Source organism: Xyrauchen texanus, chromosome 22, assembly GCF_025860055.1.
Source record: "Xyrauchen texanus isolate HMW12.3.18 chromosome 22, RBS_HiC_50CHRs, whole genome shotgun sequence".
Classification (NCBI taxonomy): domain Eukaryota; kingdom Metazoa; phylum Chordata; class Actinopteri; order Cypriniformes; family Catostomidae; genus Xyrauchen; species Xyrauchen texanus.
In genome coordinates this window covers 22,123,892-22,145,071 of record NC_068297.1, presented here as the reverse complement: position 1 = coordinate 22,145,071, position 21,180 = coordinate 22,123,892, and the positions used below count along the sequence as shown (strand labels likewise).

The window sequence follows — 21,180 nt, the reverse complement described above, 5'->3', positions numbered from 1 at the left end:
GGGGGTAGCCCTCCTCGGGACGGGGTGCGTGTATCATCCACTTCGACCCTCCCGGTACCCCCACGAAACCTCTCCATTCCCACCGCCTCTAGTGTTTTGGGAGTTAGAGGCATCCAACGAAATGCTGGGTATACCGCTGCTTCCTGCCTTAGTCCAGGACGCGGAACACTCGACATCTCCTCAACAGGAAGTGTCAAAATTAATACCCATCTCAGACAACCTGGCAGTGTGGAAACTTCTGCCAGGTATTTCTATGTGGGTCCTAAGAACAGTAGAAAATGGCTACAGAATTAAATTCGCTCGCCTCCCTCCATGTTTCAGTGGCGTGGATTCCACTACCGTGAAACCGGAGCAGGCATGTCTACTGTGGAAAGAACTGCAAAATCTAAAGGGGCCATAGAACATGTTCCCCTTCCAGAGAACGAGTCAGGTTTTTACAGCAAATATTTCCTGGTTCCCAAGAAGGGTAGGGGGTTGCGTCCAATCTTAGATCTTCGAGGCTTGAATCACTCAGTCAAGGCGTTCAGGTTCAAGATGCTAACTGTCAAGACGGTTGTATTACAAATCTAACATTACGATTGGTTGGTCACGATCGATCTCATGGAGGTTATCAAGACCATTTTAAGTGCTAGGGCTCCCTCTACCAGAAGAATCTACGCCAATAAATGGGGTGTCTTTGAAAAATGGTGCAGTGCAAATAATGCAGATCCAGTTAACTGCCAGATTGTTTCAGTTCTGGACTTTCTGCAGGAAAGATTGTCAGCAGGCATATGCCCCGCCACTCTCAGGGTCTATGTGGCTGCCATTTCAGCTTGCCAAGCCTTGATGGACGGGGTGCAGTTGGGGAGACATCATCTACTTGCTCACTTCATTCGTGGAGCTATGCAACTGAGGCCTCCTGCTAGGACCAGGACCCCTTCATGGAACTTAGCAATAGTCCTTGAGTGTCTGGTTGAGACCCCCTTCGAACTTCTGGAGTCAGCTTCTGATAAACTTCTGACTCTCAAGATGTTTTTTCTTATGGCAATTACCTCTCTAAAGAGAATTGGGGATCTACAGGCTCTGTCTGTCTTGCCAGCCTGTTTAGATTTTGCCCCAGGAATGGCTAAAGTGATGTTGCACCCTCATTCTGACTACCTGCCTAAGGTGCCTTTCTCGACCTTACATCCGGTTACTCTCGAAGCCTTCTGCTCCCCGCTTTTTACAATGCCGGAGCAGGAAAGACTTCACATACTTTGTCCAGTCCGTGCCCTTCAGACTTATGTTCACCGCACTAGCCAGTGGCGTAAGTAAGGGCAACTATTAGTTTGCCATTGTGGCCACAATAGGGGGGCGGCAGACACCAAGCAGGCTGTCGCATTGGGTTAGGGACGCTATTACCCTGGCCTACGAGGCACGCGGTCAAGCTTCGCCAGTAGGTATCAGGGCTCACTCTACCAGAGGGGTCGCCTCCTCTAAAACCTTGGCTAGAGGTGTCCCTCTGCAGCATTTTTGTGATGCGGCAGGCTGGTCCTCTCCGCACACATTCATTAGATTTTATAGTTTGGATGTTCGTGCCACTCCGGGCTCTTATGTCCTTGAGTCGACATCACAAGCTCATGTCTGAGACCTCTCGCACTCTTGTGAGCACACTACACAACCGTAAGGGGTCCGGACATCCACAGTGCGGCGGCGTGGGTATTCTCGTTCCCAAATCGCTAATTCAGCGCAGCATCATAAGTGTAGCTTTTTGAAAGGGAACGTCTCAGGTTACTTGACTCTAAACCTTGTTCCCTGATAAAAGCGGAACGAGATGCTGCGCTTCATTGCCGCACTGGGATGCCCCAGGACTGTTCCTCAGACAAAATACCTGCCGATGCACCTGTGACGCATCTATTTATAGCCCTGCTACAGGTGCATCCAATGATGTCACCGGCAGAGGCTATAAATTCCGGTCAATTTTCATTGACGTGTTACACACATATTCACAGCTGGTCACACCTAAAGTTGTTCCCAAAGTGCTAATTCAGTGCAGCATCTCGTTCTGCTTTTATCAGGGAACAAGTGTTACAGTCAAGTGACCCAAGACGTTTTTGACACAGGGAAAAAAAGTTAATGCTGCAGTTTAAATTATGAGCAAATTAAAGTGTTTTTTGACCTTGGATGCATGTAAATCTTTTGTATGAGACCTTTAAAACAAAATTAGGCATGTTTAAAAACCATAATAGGTGCTTTTTAAGAGTCACCAGAATAAGAAGGACATTTGAGGTCACTGAAGACAGACATTTGCCTTGCTTTTACATGATTAATTCATAAAGCAGTTAGCCTCAGTTTCAGATTTTTAAAGGTTTTTCCACTCAAGATACTAATGGGCTCAAATGCTCAATATTCATATAAATAATTATTATATTTCCAACTACTTTGTTGCTAAGGTTGATGACGTCATAGTTTGGGCAATGTTTGCCCTTCTGCAACACAAAATTTGTGTTTTTATTATTGTCTTAAACTGGTCTGTAGGATGGGCAGTCATTTTATGCACTTTTCCTTAAACATCTCGATTTGATACTCTCCCAAATCAGAGACACTGCAGACTCAGAAGAAGAATCTTTGAGCATGTAAAAATTCTTGTTAATTTCCTTTTGTATGTCTTAAGTCCTGGCCACAAGCAGGTTTTGTGAAGATTTGCAAGTGCTTATCCGTTTGATCGGTGTAGCTTATTGGTGTAAGTATGGTGTGTTCATTTTTGTGTGAAATTAAACATGTCATATTTCCTGAGGGTATAATACAAAATCTTAATTTAAGTGGAAAATTAAGATTTTAAGTATTAAGGTTTCTTTTGAGATAAGATTTGTATTTGCAGTATCTTATTCTTTTAAACCTGTAGAAGTTATATTGGCTTTTATTGTACAGGAGGATTATACTGCAATTGTGGATTACTCAACTCAACAAGCTCTTAAGCATAAACTATCAAACTTGGTATGTATAGCTTCATATATCCAGTTGTGTATTCATCACTAAGTGTATGGTTGTTCTGGTTTGTTATGTGGCCAAACCCTTTACGGACATCACTCCATGTCTTCATAACAGTAAAAAACGCTGGTGTTTTTAAGCTTCAGTTATTAAATGCTATAGCTTAAACCTATGATCAAATGTCATCAACTATGGCAAAAAAAGTAGTGGTATGATAATATTCAATTCAAAATAGTGACAGCCTATGCGTTTTATACCAAAACATTATTTGCTAGCCACCAGTTATTTTAATTAAATTATAGTTCACCCAAAAAAAGAAGATTCTCTCATCACTTATCTCACCCTAATTCCATCCCAGATGCATGACTTTCTTTCTTGTGCAGAACACAAACAAAGACTTTTTGAAAAATATCTCTGCTCAGTTGGTCAATTGAATGCAAGTGAATGGTATCCAGAACTTTGAAGCTAGAAAAAGCACATAAATGCATCATAAAAGCAATCCATACAACTCTGTGGGAAAATCCATGTCTTCAGAAGCAATATTATAGGTGTGGGTAAGAAACAGATCAGTTTTTAAGTTCTTTTTTTTACTATAAATTCTCCTCTCTTCCCAGTAGGTGGCAATATGCACAAAGAATGCGAATCGCCAAAAACAAAAGAAGAACCCGTAAGAGAGAAGAGAGCTCTTAGGAGGGCTGGTTTAAGTAAAAAAGGACTTCATTATTGATCTGTTTCTCACCCACACCTATCATATTTCTTCCGAAGATATGGATTTAACCACAGGAGTTGTATGGATTATTTTTACGCTGACTTTATGTGCTTCTTGAAGCTTCAGAGTTCTGGTAACCATTCATTTGCATTGAACTGGCCAACAGAGTTGAGTCTTCTAAAAATATTTGTTTGTATTAAGCAGAAGAAAGAAAGTTGTTAAATAAATAAATAATACAATTATATATATTTATATTATAACAAAAGCTGTTAAACAAATGCCATTGTTAATATAAATGTGGGTCTGTCATCCTCTTTATGCAACAACTTTCAATCTCAAACCAATGTGAATCCAATACAGCCTAGTTTGCAAATGAGAGATCTTAGGTAAATTCTTAAAATAAACGTCAGTAAGGGTAGGACAATATGATTTTGAGGAACACTTGTCTGTGTAAAATTTTGTCTATATTTTAGGGGTGCCAAATCAATATTTAGTTGAAATTACCATGTTGATTTTTAAACCCTACAATAGGATTACAGTGATTGCATGTCTTTTACAGTGATTTTGTTTATTAGCCGTATGTACTTGTTTATACATGCATCTCACATTAACGAGTCGAGGACCAGGCTTAAGAGTGACAGGCATCCTCTTGACTTGCTTTAAAGGGAAGGTCAAAATCAACCAGTTTGGATTTATATGTGGGAGATCCAACTAGCTGGATTTGGAATAAAGAGTTCAATATTTTTGAGTAAACTATAATCTCTTTCCATCTTAGAACGTGTACCTGGACAGCTCTGTTAACCTCATGCAAACTTCACCACCCTACAATTATTCCATTATCTATTTGCTGAGTATCACTGGTTGTCCAAGGCAGCCCATTATGTAATAGCTGTTGATCCAAGGCACTTACTGCATGAAGCCAACCACTGACCAACAGTGAGCTTTAATGAGCTATACCTTGATCCGGCTCTCTGCATGTCATTTATGCATTTATCATCATAACTCAACTACCTGAGTGAAACCAACGAGACCTCGTCCCAGCGCAACAGCGGCTGTCGCGAATGCAGCGCATGAATATTATCTCGAGCAGCACGCTACTTCGGAAGTAGGTCACCGATTAAACGTGTCTTGTCAGCTGTGCGTTACTCTCGTTTCGTTTCACTGTTGAACATTGATATTATTATAACAGCCCAACAACAAGAACCTCGTTGCTCGCGGAATGCGATTCTTTTATTGGGAATACAGCGGAGCGAGTGGATGACGAGGTAAAGGAAGGTTTACTCATCTGTTTTATCTTGGTTTTGGGTATGCGCTGCCTCTCTGTCTCTTTGGCGGAGAAATAGCCTGAAACATGACATGATCCGCAATCATTGCGATATTAATTCGGTTCGAGAATCGCTTTTGAGTTAGACTAGAGAAACTGTTCTTTTATCGTGCTCAGGATAGCATCGCGAGCTCGGAAGGGTGAACGCGTGTGTTCTCCGCTTGACGGTTGGTGGTTTAGTGTACATTTCAGAGCTGGTATTAATGGTCGGGTTTGAGTTTAACGTGCATGTTCAGTCGAGGTATGCGGTGGCAGAAATCGCAGATCGAAGAGCGCTGTTTTGAAGCAAATTGTGTGTGTGTGTGTGTGTGTGTGTGTGTGTGTGTGTGTGTGTGTGTGTGTTTGGGTGGTTTACAAGGACATTTTTTTTAGGTTACAAACTGGTAATTACAAGGCCATTATGCTATAAATGTGGTTTGTGAGGACATTTTTAATGTCCCCGTAATTCAAATCGCTTAAAAAAACGTACCAAATTATGTTTTTTAAAATGTTAAAATGCAGAAAGTTTTTGTGAGGTTTAGGGGTAGGGTTAAGGATAGCCGCACCAACGTGTGTGTGTGTGTGTGAGTGAGTGAGAGACGCCCTATGAGCCGCGCGAGCTCGTCTCATCATCATCATCATCATCATCATCATCATCATACACCTTCAGCACGCGCTTTCCGCTTTTATCCAGGATTACTATAATCACGCTGTAAAAGACGGTCTGCGCTGCATTTCTCTCAAGCGTGTTTCCTTCTTTCTTTTTCAGTCTTTCAGATCCACACCTCCCCTTCCCCATATCTGCAGTGGAGGAAAAAGAACAACATACTGAACAGTGAGTGAGTTGGAGGTGAATTTCGAATTGCATGGAGATCCGAGCAACTTTCCGTGTCAGATAACGCGTGAAACCCGCATTTTCGCTCATCATAGCGTTTTGGGAATCATGCACCGAATCATTTATTTCTCTTTAACATTTTTGTTTTAAGTCTGAAACGCCAGATGGCAACACGGTTATTGGCCAGTAAGTCATGTGTTAATACCTCAACCCCAAAAACGGAATGGTGGTCAATGCTGGGCAAGAGTCAGATTCTCTTCACCATTCTAGAAAGTGAGCCTCTAATTTCCCACAAATTCGAGACCCTGGAGTCAGCAATTCATCCTCCAGCCATATTCACTTGAGAGTTTGGATTGTCACTCAATTGGATGTGACCAGCAGTAGTCTATTATTTGATGAGCACCACTTCCAGATCAGTAACTTGTGACATTCACAGAATTGCAGACTGCTGATTTACTATTTGAAAGTCCCTTTGCAATGTAATGTAAAGCTTAATTTGTGAATACACATTGTCGGATTGACTAACAGTAATTATCTATCCTTAAAAAGCATAATCAGACAGAAGTGGTGTGACAGTTTAATTTTATTTGATATTTGGTTATTTTACTTTTGAATGTTGGTCAGTCTTCTCTGTTCGAAATAGTAATTTTTGTGGTTAGTTTAACTACAGAATGCAGTGTTTTCCCTAGGATTTCTTTCAGCAGTGGTGCTGTTGTGCGCGCGTCCACAAGCCCACAACGCTGGACCCATATTAATGCATGTTGGTCAAAGAATAGATTAAAACAGCGGTGTCAAACTCAGTTTCAGCCTGGGCCACATCAGAGTTTATTTGTGCCCTCAAAGGGTCTTTTGAAAATGTGGCACCAGCACCTGCTTTGGTAGCACCCATGCAAATAATATTACATGTTATGTGCATTGAAATGCACATTTGACAGTACAGCATTGATTTTGATGTTGGGATGCAGCTGAAAATGATAAAATTAACAACTGTAACATCTGTGGAAAAAATTAGCATTACATTTTTTATGGCTGAATTGAAATATTCTGACAATGTGAATAAGTTGGGTCTTCTTTATTGATTCCTTTCATCAGGCTGCTACTAATTAAAATACAGTCATGTCTTGGAATTTCTGAAGGTAAACAAAACAACTTTACATTTTCAGAGAGCATTAAAAGAGTACAGATTTTACACAGATGGAAAACTGATAGTATGGTCCATAATTATGAAAATGCACCATAGTTCTTCCATAGTTTTACTTTTAACAATGATATATGTTGGCATGCTGAGTGACTCCAGCCAAGTCTCCTAAGCAACCAAATTGGTCCAGTTGCTAGGGAGGGTAGAGTCACATGGGTAACATCCTTGTGGTCGCTATAATGTGTGGTTCTTGCTCTCAGTGGGGCACATGATGAGTTGTGCCTGGATGCCAAGGAGAACAGCGTGGACTTCGATAACACGCTCAACAAGCCACGTGATAAGATCTGTGGATTGACGATCTCAGACAATTAGGCAACTGAAATTCGTCCTCTACCACCCGGATTGAGGCGAGGCACTATGCCACCATGAGGACTTAAAGAGCATTTGGCAATTGGGCATTCCAAATTGGTGAGAAAAGGAAAAAAAAAAATAAACAAATTCTGATATTTGTAATAGTTAATGTTAACCATAGGTAAAACAGTACAGTTAGTGTTACTACAGTAAATCCAAGGTAAATATTTGTAAGCGTTGTGATCTGTGAATTGAAAAGCCTTCTAATTTATGTTTTCTTTGTCAGTGCCATTTAGAATGTGGGGGCTGTTTGTTTTAAATTAGTTTCATCACAGAGACATAAGAGTTTTGCAACATATACTTCTGTACAGTATTCAAACGGGTTTCGCAATCCCCGCTGCGCATCTCACTGGTTCATAAGCACATTTTAAAAAGTCTGTGCGGTTGAGACCAGTCCAGCACCTGCCCTGCCCTCGCACTGCTATGATTAAGCCGTGTTGATAATTGACCAGTGTTGCGCTGCTTTATTTCCGCTATTGAAGCAAGCAAAATGCGCTCCAAAAACATGCAGATAACAGGGGAAGGCTCATTTATATTCACAAGGGAAGCGCTAACTTATTGTTCAGTGAAATGTTGTAATCCCCTTCCATCCTACATTTAAAAAATGAGCTTGCGGGCCACTTGAAATGAAGCGAGTTTGATACGTGTTGTTATGTGGTGACGTCACTGTAAGTAAGTGCTTGTATTTGTGTGTGTGTGTGTGGTGGGGTCTCTTTCGCAGTGTAGAAAGTGCACAGCTGACTGGGGCTGACAAACGTTGCAAATGTTGCTACAAGAATTTTAAATTATCCATGTGAAATCCCAACAGCGATGCTCATAAATCAGCAGTGGCACACGTGCATATTGGGGAAACACTGGAATGATTCCCCCACTTTATCTGGCATGGTTGAATGAATTCAAGTGGTAGAAACCAGGAGCACAGATGAAGAGGATTGTTACTGAAATGAGAGAATGCTGCACTTGCCAAATATGGTAGATGCATTTCTGTGTCCATATTTTAGAGTTTTGGAATGTGCAAAAAAATCTTTCTTACACGGATGCTGAATGTGCGTTGTTCATTGTAAAGGAGAGTGCTACATCTGAGGTTGACTGATGGTTATGATGACCTCTTTTACTGGACAGATGGAGTATCAAATACAGCAGCTGTCAAACTTAATAACCGAGCACATTAAAAAATGAATCCATTCACACAATCCAAGCAAGAAAATTACATATATTCAAAGTTCTTCTCTTTTATATTGAAACACAGTAATAATAATTATACACAACATAAAACCCAAATTCATGGTTAAAAATTTTGTTATTCATAGAAAAGATGTCCATATCGATGTTAAAAGTCTTTTACAAGAAATAGTGTGTAGGTAAACTGCAGAGTCATCCGGGAAGACTCAAGGATTTTGTTCCATTTATAGGAAGATCTAGTGATCTTCAGAACTTGTCAATAGGTCAAAGCAGTTAGTGTAAGATTTCATATGGAGCCCAGTTAATGTAGTATGTCTCCATTTGTGTTCACCTCCAATTTGACTTAACTTCAAATTAATAAATATGTCCTTGGGCAAAATGTTGGACATGTTGACAGGGTCGAATGCTATTTCGAATGTGATCTGAAAGGTCTGCTCATCCAACGTGATCTCATGAGAACTCATATGTCTTCTTACATAAAATTTGGTTCTGGCATGCGTACATTCTCTTACGTTTGTATAGACACTGAAACGTACAATATTGATGTATTGACTGCATGTAAACATCATCATTTTACGTATTAAAACCTATTGAAACGTACAAAAGTCTATGTATACTGTTTGATTTGAATATTAAATAATTCATAGAATTAATCAGATTATTATTATTATTACATTAATTTATAATCAATGAGATTAGTTAAATGCCATCACGTTTATTTAATGCAGTTGACATTATAATATGACATTTTGGTGGTTTCATTCAGTTCTGCTGCCCTATACAACATTTTTAAAGTATTATATCACTTTAACCAAGACTAAACTTTAAAAGGAATAAAATCTGTGTAATTGTTTAATCATTTATTAAGCTTTTAATTTTATTTTTGTTTGCCATGGGACACAAAAGCCAGAATATGCACACAAAAAAAAACTAAATAAACCACAAAAAGTACCAAAAAAAAACAACAATAAAATGAATCCATACATTTGTAAACTATAAGCCAAATCTTCAGTCTGCTTTCTGTGAAGAACAGACCCAAATTCAATCCTTTTATTCAACAATCTCCGTCTCCATCTGCCACATGCCGTCGTGCCTGCCCTAACCATCAACATGCGTTGGTTTCTTTTCAAAATTAAAAAATTGCAGTCTCAAGCATTACGACCAGCAATTTTACAGCAGTGATGTCGAATGCTCATTGGCTCTCAAGTGTCTCGTTACCATTTGCGACATGCCGTATTCTGCGATGTATATGTTTGAATGAGATATGACAGGGCAGTTATGGAGTGCATCAGGAGATATACAGCGATTAATAATTAAAATTCTACACTCCACCTCACACAATGATATTGTATGTTGTAAGGGAGCACATCGGAATCAGCGCATCACCCTTTGGACTACTTTTGTACTGAAATTTGCCATTTTTTGGAATAAATTATTAAATGTATAAATACAATTATTTAAATGTATAAGCCTTTAACGTAAACATGCTTAATGAATGGTTATGGTTAAGTTTAGGAGTAGATGTGGGATTAGTGGCTGTAAATATATATATAAATCAATATATTTTAGCAAAAATTATTGCTACTGTACATTAATCTACTTGTTACATGTTTAGAGTTTGGTGTAGGGTTAAGGGATCTAAAATATCTTTAAAACAGTAAAAATGTACAATTATATTTATAATCGATTCGCAAATCCAAATATAGTTGTAATGGATTTGTCAATATTTTATGTTTCTAAAGCTGAAAATTCATGACAATGACATGACGGTTTTACGCACACCAGCTCCAGACACTCACAACTCTCCTGTTACTAAATCTAAGATCACAACAACAGCATATCTGGGTTCTGTGAAACATAGCAAAATGTATGTTACCAACCTATCGAGAAAAAAAAGAGCAACTTCTGCATCCGTCTTCAAGCCTTTTACCTTTCTGAGGTCTCTCCAGATGTTAACACGGCTCCTAGCCCTCGATTTATCATAATCCTTCTTTTTTAGTTTATATTCAGCTGACCATTTTCTCTTGGTCTGTTTCTAGGCGATTTGTCCTCCTTAAAGTTTAGAAAATTCACATCAGCCAGATTTGCCATCCCTTTTCTAATTAATTTCCCTCTCGCTGTGCCCTCACCCCCCCATCCTGAGCATGCGGAAGAACCACCCCCTGTTGCTGATTGGCTGGCGTAGTGTTGTGTGGATCAGTCTGATACACTTTGTTTTTGTCCCATTTACAGAGCCAGGGCTGTGTACAAATACTAGATTTTGTTTTCAGACCAACCACTGAATGGACAGCTAGCAGACTGTGAGGAGATATTTGCAGAATATGGCAAAAGGTGTATTGGATTAGAATTACTGAGTGCACCTTTAATGTGAGTTAAGAATGTGCTTTTGTTTTAGTGTTTTGTTTACTGAGACCAGTTACTCTGAAACATAGAAGACATGTAGAGACATGGAGAATAAAGTTATTATTAACATTTCTTTCGAAGTTGTATAATTCATTATTAGTGATTTGAAACAAAGTACAGCACAAAAAGGCAGAATTACCAAACTATTGGTAAGAATCAGATATTGGTATTGACGCACAATGTTTACAATATATATGAGGGTGCATCCTTAATTGATTTCTCATTGCGTCTGTGACATGCCAACTGAATAGGCACACTTCAAAGCAGAATAAACGTTTTTGTGAATTTGAGAAAGCTACCACCTCCTAAAAGTCCTTATCCTTTAAGAATTATAAAAACGTAGAGTTTCATCAGGAGTGCAACAATATGAAGTGGCACTTAAGACACTATTAGAAAAGGACTCACCATTGTCAAGCAACATCTTAAATGATGCAGAACGTCAGATTAAACATGAATTACTGAACTGAGTTTTAAACAATCAATCATAGTAAACACATAGTCATAATAATGTTTTATTGGTTCTCTTAAATGTTTTTGCAATTTCATCCTCATACAGTTGAAAAACAAGTATGGCAGTGTACAAGATGTATTTATTATTAATATGATAAATTCTTGAGCCCTTATTTACTAGAGGAATTTTCAGACCAAAATAGCTTTCAAAAGTTTTTATAACAAGGAATTGTTTATCAGGGTAGTGATATTTGTTAAACACGAGTGAACAGAATAAGTAAAAATGTCAGAAGTGTTCCTAGCTTGTTAACATAAAACATTAAAAGAGCTCAAAGATGATTTATACATTTTACTTATTCAGGTTGAAGGATTTTTGTTTTAAAAAGGACAAGACAACAGATGCTCATTAAATAATCAAATACCCCAACCCCCCACACCCCCCACACATGCTGTTTAGTAACTGTTTTTGCCCCTGCCCAATTACATTTCTTGAAAATGTTGCTTGTCCAGCAACCTGATTAAGATGGTACATAAGGCCACATTCATGCTGGTCACTCAGCATTAGTTTACATAGTCAGCCAATTTGATCTTAATTAGCAATGGTTATGGAAGTCACAATGGTTCCTGTATATTCTACTTTATATCGTTAGAGCTTCCATGGAAATTTAACATGCTTTTTTATTTCTTTTATAGGGTTTGCATGTCAGAATGTGATGACCCATGCACATCAGAGGAACTCTTTATATGGATATAAGAGTGAATCTGTGGACCAGGTGACCTGTCAGACACATGTTGAAACTATGGACAGAACTTGGCCAGAGTGCCCAATGCAAAAGAAGGCTAAAAAATGTTTCGCCAAAAGAGGAAAAAGTAAGGAAATAAAGAACACAGAGAGAGACCGGAAGCTGTACCCCCTCAGGGGAAGGCATGGATTGGGCAAAGTGGGCACGCTTAACTGCAGTGTTGTACTAATGCGCTTGGATGAGAGTGGAACTTGTAAGAACAGAATGAAGTCCTTGCACAAGAGTGAAGGGAAGCAGGTGAAGGAAATGCAGGGAAAGGTGAAAATCTGCAAGTGTCGCAAGAAAGACTGTAAATCATGCCGTTCAGCGCCTAAACCAAAAAGGAAAGTGAAACCAGATAAATCTGCCTTATACACAGAATTCATCCTAGAACCTCGCCAGAGGCGGCTGGCCTCTCTGAATGCTGAAGCTGTTAACAGTCTGCTATTGGATAGAGAGAACCCACAGCAGACATCAAAACCTTCCAAGAAGCAGCAACAGACAAAAGGGCACAGTTCTCTGTCAGAAGATACAGTAAAAGAAAATGATTGCTCTAGAAAAGGGCAAGACAGCCGTAAACGTGTGTGTACAGGAGATACAGAACAATGTAAACCCCCTAAAAAGGCAAAGACAGAGACAGAGGATATAGATCTCCAGTCTCTTAATAGTCCAACTCCGAAACGTTTAGCAGGATTAAATGCGGCTGCCCTGCTCAAGCTGACCAGTACATCCACGGGAGTGAAACGAAGAGGTAAAACGGACAGTAAACCGAGCAGCGCAGGTACAAGAGGAAAACAACTTCAGGCTAAATCGCGTAAACAGCAGCAAAACTTGTCCTGCAAGTCCAAGCTAAAAGTATCGCAGCAATGCTGCAGGCTCTGTGAGAAGCAAGCCCTCCACTGGGATGGGAGTACAGGAAGCCATGGCTTCATTAGCCCTGGATATCAGTGCAGATCCATGCTTGGCTACCCCCTGAAGCCAGTGAAGGAAGAGAAAACAGAGACTGATGTGAAATCATATTACTGCTGTTCCCAGGAGAGATCAGTGGAGTACTGCCATAGACTAGCCCTGTTCCTTGGTCAGAAAGCCTATCCTGAAACGGATGAACATTCAATAAAGAGGTTTATTCCTTCTCCTCATACCCTGAGTCATCCAGCAATGCCCATTGGTGCCCATCCTTACCCATGTTACTCTGGGTACTATGTCCAAATTGCTCACCATGGCACTCCACCACATCCTGTTAGCTCAAATCCTGGGACCCATGTACCCTCGTCTGTATCCCCACTGACAATGTGCCCCACTGGGGTCCAGAGACCAAAACTGCTGCCCTCTTCAGTGTCCCATCCAACAGGGATCCCTCATCCGGCATACTGTAATTCTGTGGGGACCTGCTGTGGAGATCCATGCAGGCTTAGCAGCTATACCTACAGACCAACGCAACCCATTACTAGCAGGGGCTGCTCATACAATGCAGGATGCTCAAGCTGCATGCACAAAATGGAAACAGGTAGAAAGGAAAATGGGATAAAAGATGAAAGTTTTGCCATTTTGTCAAACTAGTATCTCCATAACATTTACAAGGAGTTCTGCAGTCTTCCTTGTGTGACCATGATTTGAAGTTCAATTACATTTCCTTGCGCCTGATGCATGCGCAGAGCAGGTGTACACGGGCAGTGCACATGTACATGTGCGCATGCGTCAAGCACAAGGAAATGTAATCGAGTTTAAATAATGATCACACCTAGAAGACTGCAGATGTGTTGGACTCTATTGACTTGCATCGCATGGATACAGACTATCTTTGTTTGTTTTCCACAGAAGAAAGAATGTCATATGAGTTTGAGACAGCATAAGGGATAGTAAAATGATGAGAGAATTATCCTTTTGGGGTGAACTATTCCTTTAACTTCCTCTGAAAAAAAAATTAAATGACTATATTTTTCAGCTGACATCACCTACAATAACTATAGCTATTTAGTACTTATTTAAGTTATTAGGCTATTTAGTATTATTTAAGCTATTTATTTATTTTAAGTAACCAATAGTTAACTGTTTAGGCATCATAGGCGTCTTTCATAAATCAGCAGAATATTAGTTAAATGGATCGTTTTCACAGTCTGTGATGACAAGTTTCCACCTTATTTAGCAGCATAAATCTAGCAAATATAAATGTATATTCACAATTTTTTGAAATTATTTAGTGTAAATTTATAATATTATACTTTGTATTGAATTACCCTGGAATTAGTTTTGAAAACAAGATACAACAGATGCAGTGAGGTTTCTAACATTGACTGACAGTAAATTTGCACTTTTCTCTCTTCTGATGTCGTAATCTACTGCTCCCTATTTTTTTTCTTAATTTGTAAAGTTGTGCAAATGTTAAAATGCTATTTTTCTTTTGATGTTGGAGCAAATGGGTAAGCAAAAATTTAATATGTTGTTGTCTCCCTTTCAGCACTATTGAAGGTTACCCTGCAATCGTTTTGTTCCGCATTCCAAAACCCTGAAGTGTGAAAAGGGTCCATTGCTGCATTAAATCCAGTTAATGTTAATATTAATAAAAGTTTCAGAAAAAATTACAAATAACAATAGATTTTAAAAAAATTATAATTACCATTGACGTATTTTGAGAGGCTTTGGAGTGTGAGCCTTACCTTCAACCTCCATTTCTTAGTCAACTTGCCTTCAGGTTTGGCTCCATTCTGGGAATGGAATGCCAATTTGTTTATGATCCAATTATATTCCTGATTGATAAAATCAAGTCCCAGCCCATTACACTTTTGTTAATATGAAATATGTCACATTAGGGAAGTAAAATAGGTTGTTTCAGCATTTCATGTTGACTTCAACTTAATGTTCTTAGTAATTTAATCATTTTTATATGATTTTAAAAGTACCTAGATCTTGCTTTTCAGTCTTATAAAAAATAGATTTGTAAAATGTGGATTCCCTGAATTTCTGAATGTACCTCAGATGGATGAACTGATCCACATCCCTCATTCTACACTTTTTCCCATATCCTAAGCTGTTACCCAGTCTCAGTGGTAGAAGTCATTGGAATGAGCTCAGGTGGACTGACGGTTTTAAAGGTGTACACAACAATTACAGTCACATTTAGAGATGTGAAACCCCCCATTGTGGACGTATCAGGGACTTGAGGGAAAAAAGTATTGGCTTGGATATGAGAGAAATTATATGAAATGTTATTGTGGCTACATGTTCCCTGCAGTCTGTTATCTGCTGGTTTGAATGTGAGTAATTGCCACAGGTGGGGCGGGTGCTGGTTATTTTTGTTGGCAGGAGACTTGAACTGTCTGTTCATTGTGAGGTGGCAGCTGTGGTCTCGCAGCCGCCTGTGAACCCCGGCACAGGCATGGAACTCTGCAGACATGCTGCTGCGTTGATTTTTAACCGCTAATCAGATGGTAATCTGACACTCGTGGGTTTCCTTTTAGGTACAGCATGACTTTATGGTGACAAACAAGGCAGAAGAATTGTATTATTATTTTTAATCCAGTATATTTTCATTGATATGTAGATGTAGGTGCACTAAAAGTGTAATTTTTTAGAAGTGTAAGGCATTTGTTGAAATACACTAGATAAATTGTGTACTCTCACATACACAATCCACTGTTTAATACTGAGTGCACTAGGTGTTCACAGTAAATGCTGAGTATTAGTGGATTTCAAATAGATTTAAAGCTCTATATAGAGTGAATTTTTCCTGCATTGATGCAACGCTTCATGTTTGAGTGAATGTGCAATTACAGCATTTTTCCATACATGCCTGCCCAGTTGAAGCCCCCCTTCTGTAGAGGCCAAGTGAACAGGGTTATCTTAAGTGATGATAGATTTTATTTGCATCGGCAGAATGTGATTGCAATACAAACCCACCTGTCACTTGGGCTTAGTCTGAGGGCTTTTTGATCTGGTCAAAATTGGTGTGTAATTAAGTGTGTAACCTCTAGGTTGATTGATTCCCTACATTGAAGTTGAGATATGTGTGTGGATGCTTTGATAGACCAGTCCTTCACATCTGATATTTTACTCAAGAGGTGCCTGAAGGGGTCTGCCCTGCTGTAGGTTAAAACTAACATCTGGTTAATCATCTATTAAAGCAACATTGCTCTTCCCTCACTGTGGTGAAGTGGCCACTAATATAGTAATTAGCCTAAATAGGACATACGTAATTGAAATTCTATGACTTGTCAGCTGAGTGAATAAATGGTTCCCCTGAACTCCAACATTGTGCTGCTTTGACCGTATATACAGAATGTGAGACCACATTAAATAAGTGGATATGACACTCACAAGCCACTGTCTGGTACTTTCAATGTCATTTAAAATACAATCTGTACTGAATATTAGGTATAGTGCAAGAACTTTACTGCAAGAGGAGGATAGAAAAATATTGTTTAATTCTTTGAATTGCATAATTTATGTTATAACAGAAAGTTCTAGTTTCTCTAAAGGTCAATGTATGAACTGTAAAACTAAAGATTTGCATTCAGAGGCTACATGTTCCATCTTAAAACCTGCCAAACTGTCTATACATTTAATTCCCAAATACTTCTAGGTAGTAAAAACTAAGAATGAGATTAATACACTTCTCTTAGCTTACCTAAACAAATGTAACACGTTTGCAGGCATCCACTGTTTACCTCAAATTTTCTTGAAACTGACTGCCTCCCCATCACTATGGGAACCATGCAGGCAATTGCCAGAAGCTTTCCTAAGGTTGGATCATCTACCATGAAATTTGCCGATCTGTGCTTTAGAAATATCCAAACAAGCCATTAATTTCCTTGGATCACAGTAATTGGATGATAATTGAGTTATAATAATGTTATTATTATAAAATATACATTAGAATCAGTTAAAGTAATCAGTTACATATGGTGAATGTTATGACCAAAATCATATATCATGGCATTGTCAGAGATTAACTTTTTTTTATTCAGGATCAATACATTCTACTCTGCAATTTTCCTTTATGCAAGCATAGTTTTTTATAACCACACAGCTTTTTTTTTAAATTTTTTTTTTTAAACACAGCATGTTATCAATTAATGTCAAATACTTGACAATTAATATAAATTATCATTCTAAACCAATGTGGATGTGTTTTTCAAAACCAAGTACAAAAGTAGCTGCAAATGTTGTATAACATTAATAACAGAATAAATGTTCTGCTAGAATTATCCCCCTTTTTTCCCTTATTTGGAATGCCCAAATCCCACTATTTAGTAGATCCTCGTGGTGTCACGGTTACTCACCTCAATCCGGGTGGCTGAGGACAAGTCTCAGTTGCCTCTGCTTCTGAGACGTCAATCCAAGCATCTTATCACGTGGCTCGTTGTGCATGACACCGTGGCAACTCACAGCATGTGGAGGCTGATGTTACTCTCCGCGATCCACACACAACTTACCACACACCCCATTGACAGCGAGAACCAATAATCGCGACCGTAAGGAGGTTACCCCATGTGACTCTACCCTCCCTAACAAGCGGGCCAATTTGGTTGCTTAGGAGACATGGCTGGAGTCACTCAGCACACCCTGGATTCGAACTCACAACTCCAGGGGTGGTAGTGATCATCTTTACTCGCTGAGCTACCTTGGCTGCTAAACTCAACTAGTTTGACTAAAAATATTTGTATAGTGGTATGATTAATACCAAAATATTTGTATCGCAGTGTGAATACTACCATTTTTTCATACAGTTTTTTTATGTATAGCATTTAACTTTTTAAAGTAATTGTATACAGTGCATCAAAATATTCTTATTTCTTGCATAACTTTGTTGCTAGTAATTTGCCTGTTTTTGAACCATCCAGTTAATTAAATTAGACATATTAAAGGTTCTTTATCTCATTTGATTATTTTCTATTTATTTGAAACTTAATAGAAGTAAACCATAAAATATGTTTACTCATAACAAATAAATAATAGCTCTGGCATTAGTGCAAATACAGCTTTGAACAAAAATGTAACATTTTTGTTAAAAAACCTTAACATGTGGGCTCAGGTAGTAGAGCGGGTCGGCTTCTAATCTGCCACCATTGGTGTACGAGTGTGAGTGTGAATGTGTGTGTGAATGGGTGAATGGGACACAGTGTAAAGCACTTTGGTAACCTCTATGCTATATAAGTGCAGACCATTTACCATGTTTAAAGCCATTGCAAAATAATATGTAAATTCACAATTATTACCACACAAATTAATGCCTGTTGCAACATTGCTTGACATTGTTCATAAATTCTTCCAATTATAATCAACTAAGCTGATTACACTACAAGTGCTCATCTGGGACAGAGTTTGCCAAGTAGACAAATTTTATTGCTTGATTTTTTTATTTTTTTTAATTGTGCTCAGGATATACCAAGGGATAGACAGTATAGCAGAATCACTTATGTTTAGATAGGTTTTGCAAATTTGTACCTTTCTCAATTGACGTGCAGTTCCTGTCACCAAATTCAATACCCTCAAGGTTGTATCTAATTGTGGTTACAGGCTCTTAGCTTTGCTTCTGACCACACAGCAGCTGGCACGCTGACTCATTTATGACTGCATTAGTCTGCAGTGTTGTATTACATGCAATATGGTGTATTACATGTTTTTTATGATTATACATGTTGTGACAGTAGCAATTTAGAAACCAATCATTTCAGTCAACCAATCAATCATGCTTTCTCCACCCCCCTATAGAGGACTATTCTTACCCGCTGGATGACCACAGCTCGTCCATCAGCATGCCTCCTGCCTTGCCTCTGTCCATCTGCCCCATCTCTAACATGTCTCCACCCACCCAGTCAGTGCCCCACCTACAGTCATCGCTTCCCGATCAGCCACAGGTGCAGATTAGAGTGGGTCGGGAGTGCCCTCAGAGGGCCAAGCCGCCCAGTGGCTCTTGTTCAGGAGAGCGGGACTCTGTTATTTGCCACCACATTAAGGATGGCCAGCTGGGAGCAGGCCATGGCAGCACCACTGCCAAGCAGTCTAAGATCAACCGTCGCCGGGCAACAAACGGCTGGCTGCCTGTTGGTGTGGCAACAGAAAAGGAGATATTCATTGTGGTATGTACTTGAGTTGCTCCATCCTGGAATGGTGTCATTATACACTGTGCGCACAATTATTAGGCAAATTGTATTCCTCAGGATTAATTTTATTGTTGAAGAAACACAATGCTCTCAGTCAATCCAAAATGTTATTGAACCTCAAACCTGAATGTTTAACAAAGTAAAAGTGAGTTTTGTCTTTCTCAGGAGAATATATTAGTGTGCACAGTTATTAGTCAACTAAATTACAAAAATTATTTCTCCCGACTCAGTTGTTATTCTAAATTTTTAGAGTAAGTGCAACAAATAAGTAACACAAAATGACAATTAAATAAACTTTTTGGCCTTTCAAAAATATTCAGTGATCAATATAGCCACCCTTCTTTTCAGTAACTGCCAAGAGCCTTCCATCCATGGAGTCTGTCATTTTCTTGGTCTGTTCACGTTTCATTGAAGCAGCAACCACAGCCTACGAAATGCTGTTCAAAGAGGTGTATTGTCTTCCCTCACTGTAAATCTCATGCGTGAAAAGGTCACACAAGTTCTCAATAGGATTTAAGTCAGATAAGGAAGGGGGCCAAGTCATTATTTGGGGATCTTTGAGGCCCTTGATGGCTGGCCAAGCAGCAGAGTACTTGGATGCATGTGATGGAGCATTGTCCTGCATAAAGATCATGGCCTTCTTGAATGCTGAGGACTTCTTCCTGTACCACTGCTTGAAGAAAGTACTTTCCAGAAACTGCCAGTAAGTTTGAGAGTTGAGTTTCAGTCCATCTTCAACTCGAAAAGGTCCAACTACCTCATCCTTAATGATAGCATCCCATAGCAGTACCCCTCCTCCACCTTGCTGGCGCCTGACTCGAAATGCATTAGTGATCCAGCCACGGGCCCATCCATCTGGTCCATCAAGAATCACTCTCATTTCATCTGTCCATAAAACCTTTGAAAAATCTGTCTTCAGGGATTTCTTTGCTCTACTTGTGAATATATTCAGTGGTGCTCATGTTTCAGCCTTCTTGACTTTGGCCATGTCTCTGAGCACTTGACACCTTGTACTTCTGGACACTACAGGTAGGTTGCAGTTCTGGAAAATGGTAGCACTGGAGGATAATGGGTTCCTGGTAGCTTCACGTTTAGTTCTTCTCAAGTCTTTTGCAGTTAATTTGCGCATTTTCTTCTCCTTGCATGATTTGCGCCCCAGTTGACTATTCGCAACAAAACATTTGATTGTCCGGTGGTCACGCCTCAATAGTTTAGCTTTTTCAAGAGTATTGCATCTGTCTGAAAGGCATTTAAAAAAATTTGAGTTTCGGTGTCAGTTAAATCTCTTTGTTGGCCCATTTTACCTGAGGTAATGAAGCTGCCTAATAATTATGCACACCTTGGTATAAGGTGTTAGTCTCTTTCGCCACACCCTCCCTCATTACACAAATACATACCACATGATAATGATTGAATCCAATAAGCATTCAAGTTTATATGGTTTGGAGTTGGAAAATGTGCATGGAAATAATGGTAAGATCAAAATACTCACTTGCCTAATAATAGTGCACACAGTGTAGACTGCTGAGCCTTCAGTATTTGAATATTTAAAATTCAAAATTGTGGTGTTGGGTGCCCTGAAGCAAAGCACTGAAATTTCTTCTGCTTGAAGCAGCAGTTCATTGAAAGATATTGTGTTTATTTCCTCTTCCTGGCAAAAATGTAAAATGGTGCCCCCTGGCAGTTTCCCTAGAAAAGCTGGTTGACTCCAAATGTGAGCAATAAACATTGTTGTATCACAATCACTGAAAAATACATTATTATCTAATTCCATTGAGGTGCTTTAAACAAATATTTTCTTAATGTCTTTTAAACAACCAGTGGGCACACCTGTGACATTGAACAGTTATGGTTTAAAAACATTTTCAGCCTGTTGCTTTTTTCCTTTTCATATCTTTTGAATTTTAGTATTTTT

At 39.1% G+C, this 21,180-nt stretch overlaps 1 protein-coding gene across 2 annotated transcripts in view; it reads left to right on the top strand.

Annotated features, from left to right (window-relative positions):
• The window catches only part of LOC127662638 (bromo adjacent homology domain-containing 1 protein-like), a 49,010-nt gene that overhangs the window by 21,491 nt on the left and 6,339 nt on the right, over positions 1–21,180 (top strand). Inside the window, exons 1-3 of one of the 2 annotated variants that reach the window (XM_052153917.1) lie at positions 4,705–4,923; positions 12,074–13,669; positions 18,874–19,241. In XM_052153917.1, coding sequence (XP_052009877.1) covers positions 12,094–13,669; positions 18,874–19,241 — 1,944 coding nt within the window. In that variant the 5' untranslated portion in view covers positions 4,705–4,923; positions 12,074–12,093. Of the gene's footprint in view, positions 1–4,704; positions 4,924–12,073; positions 13,670–18,873; positions 19,242–21,180 lie in introns of those variants that run through there. The other variant, XM_052153916.1, reaches the window with a different exon arrangement.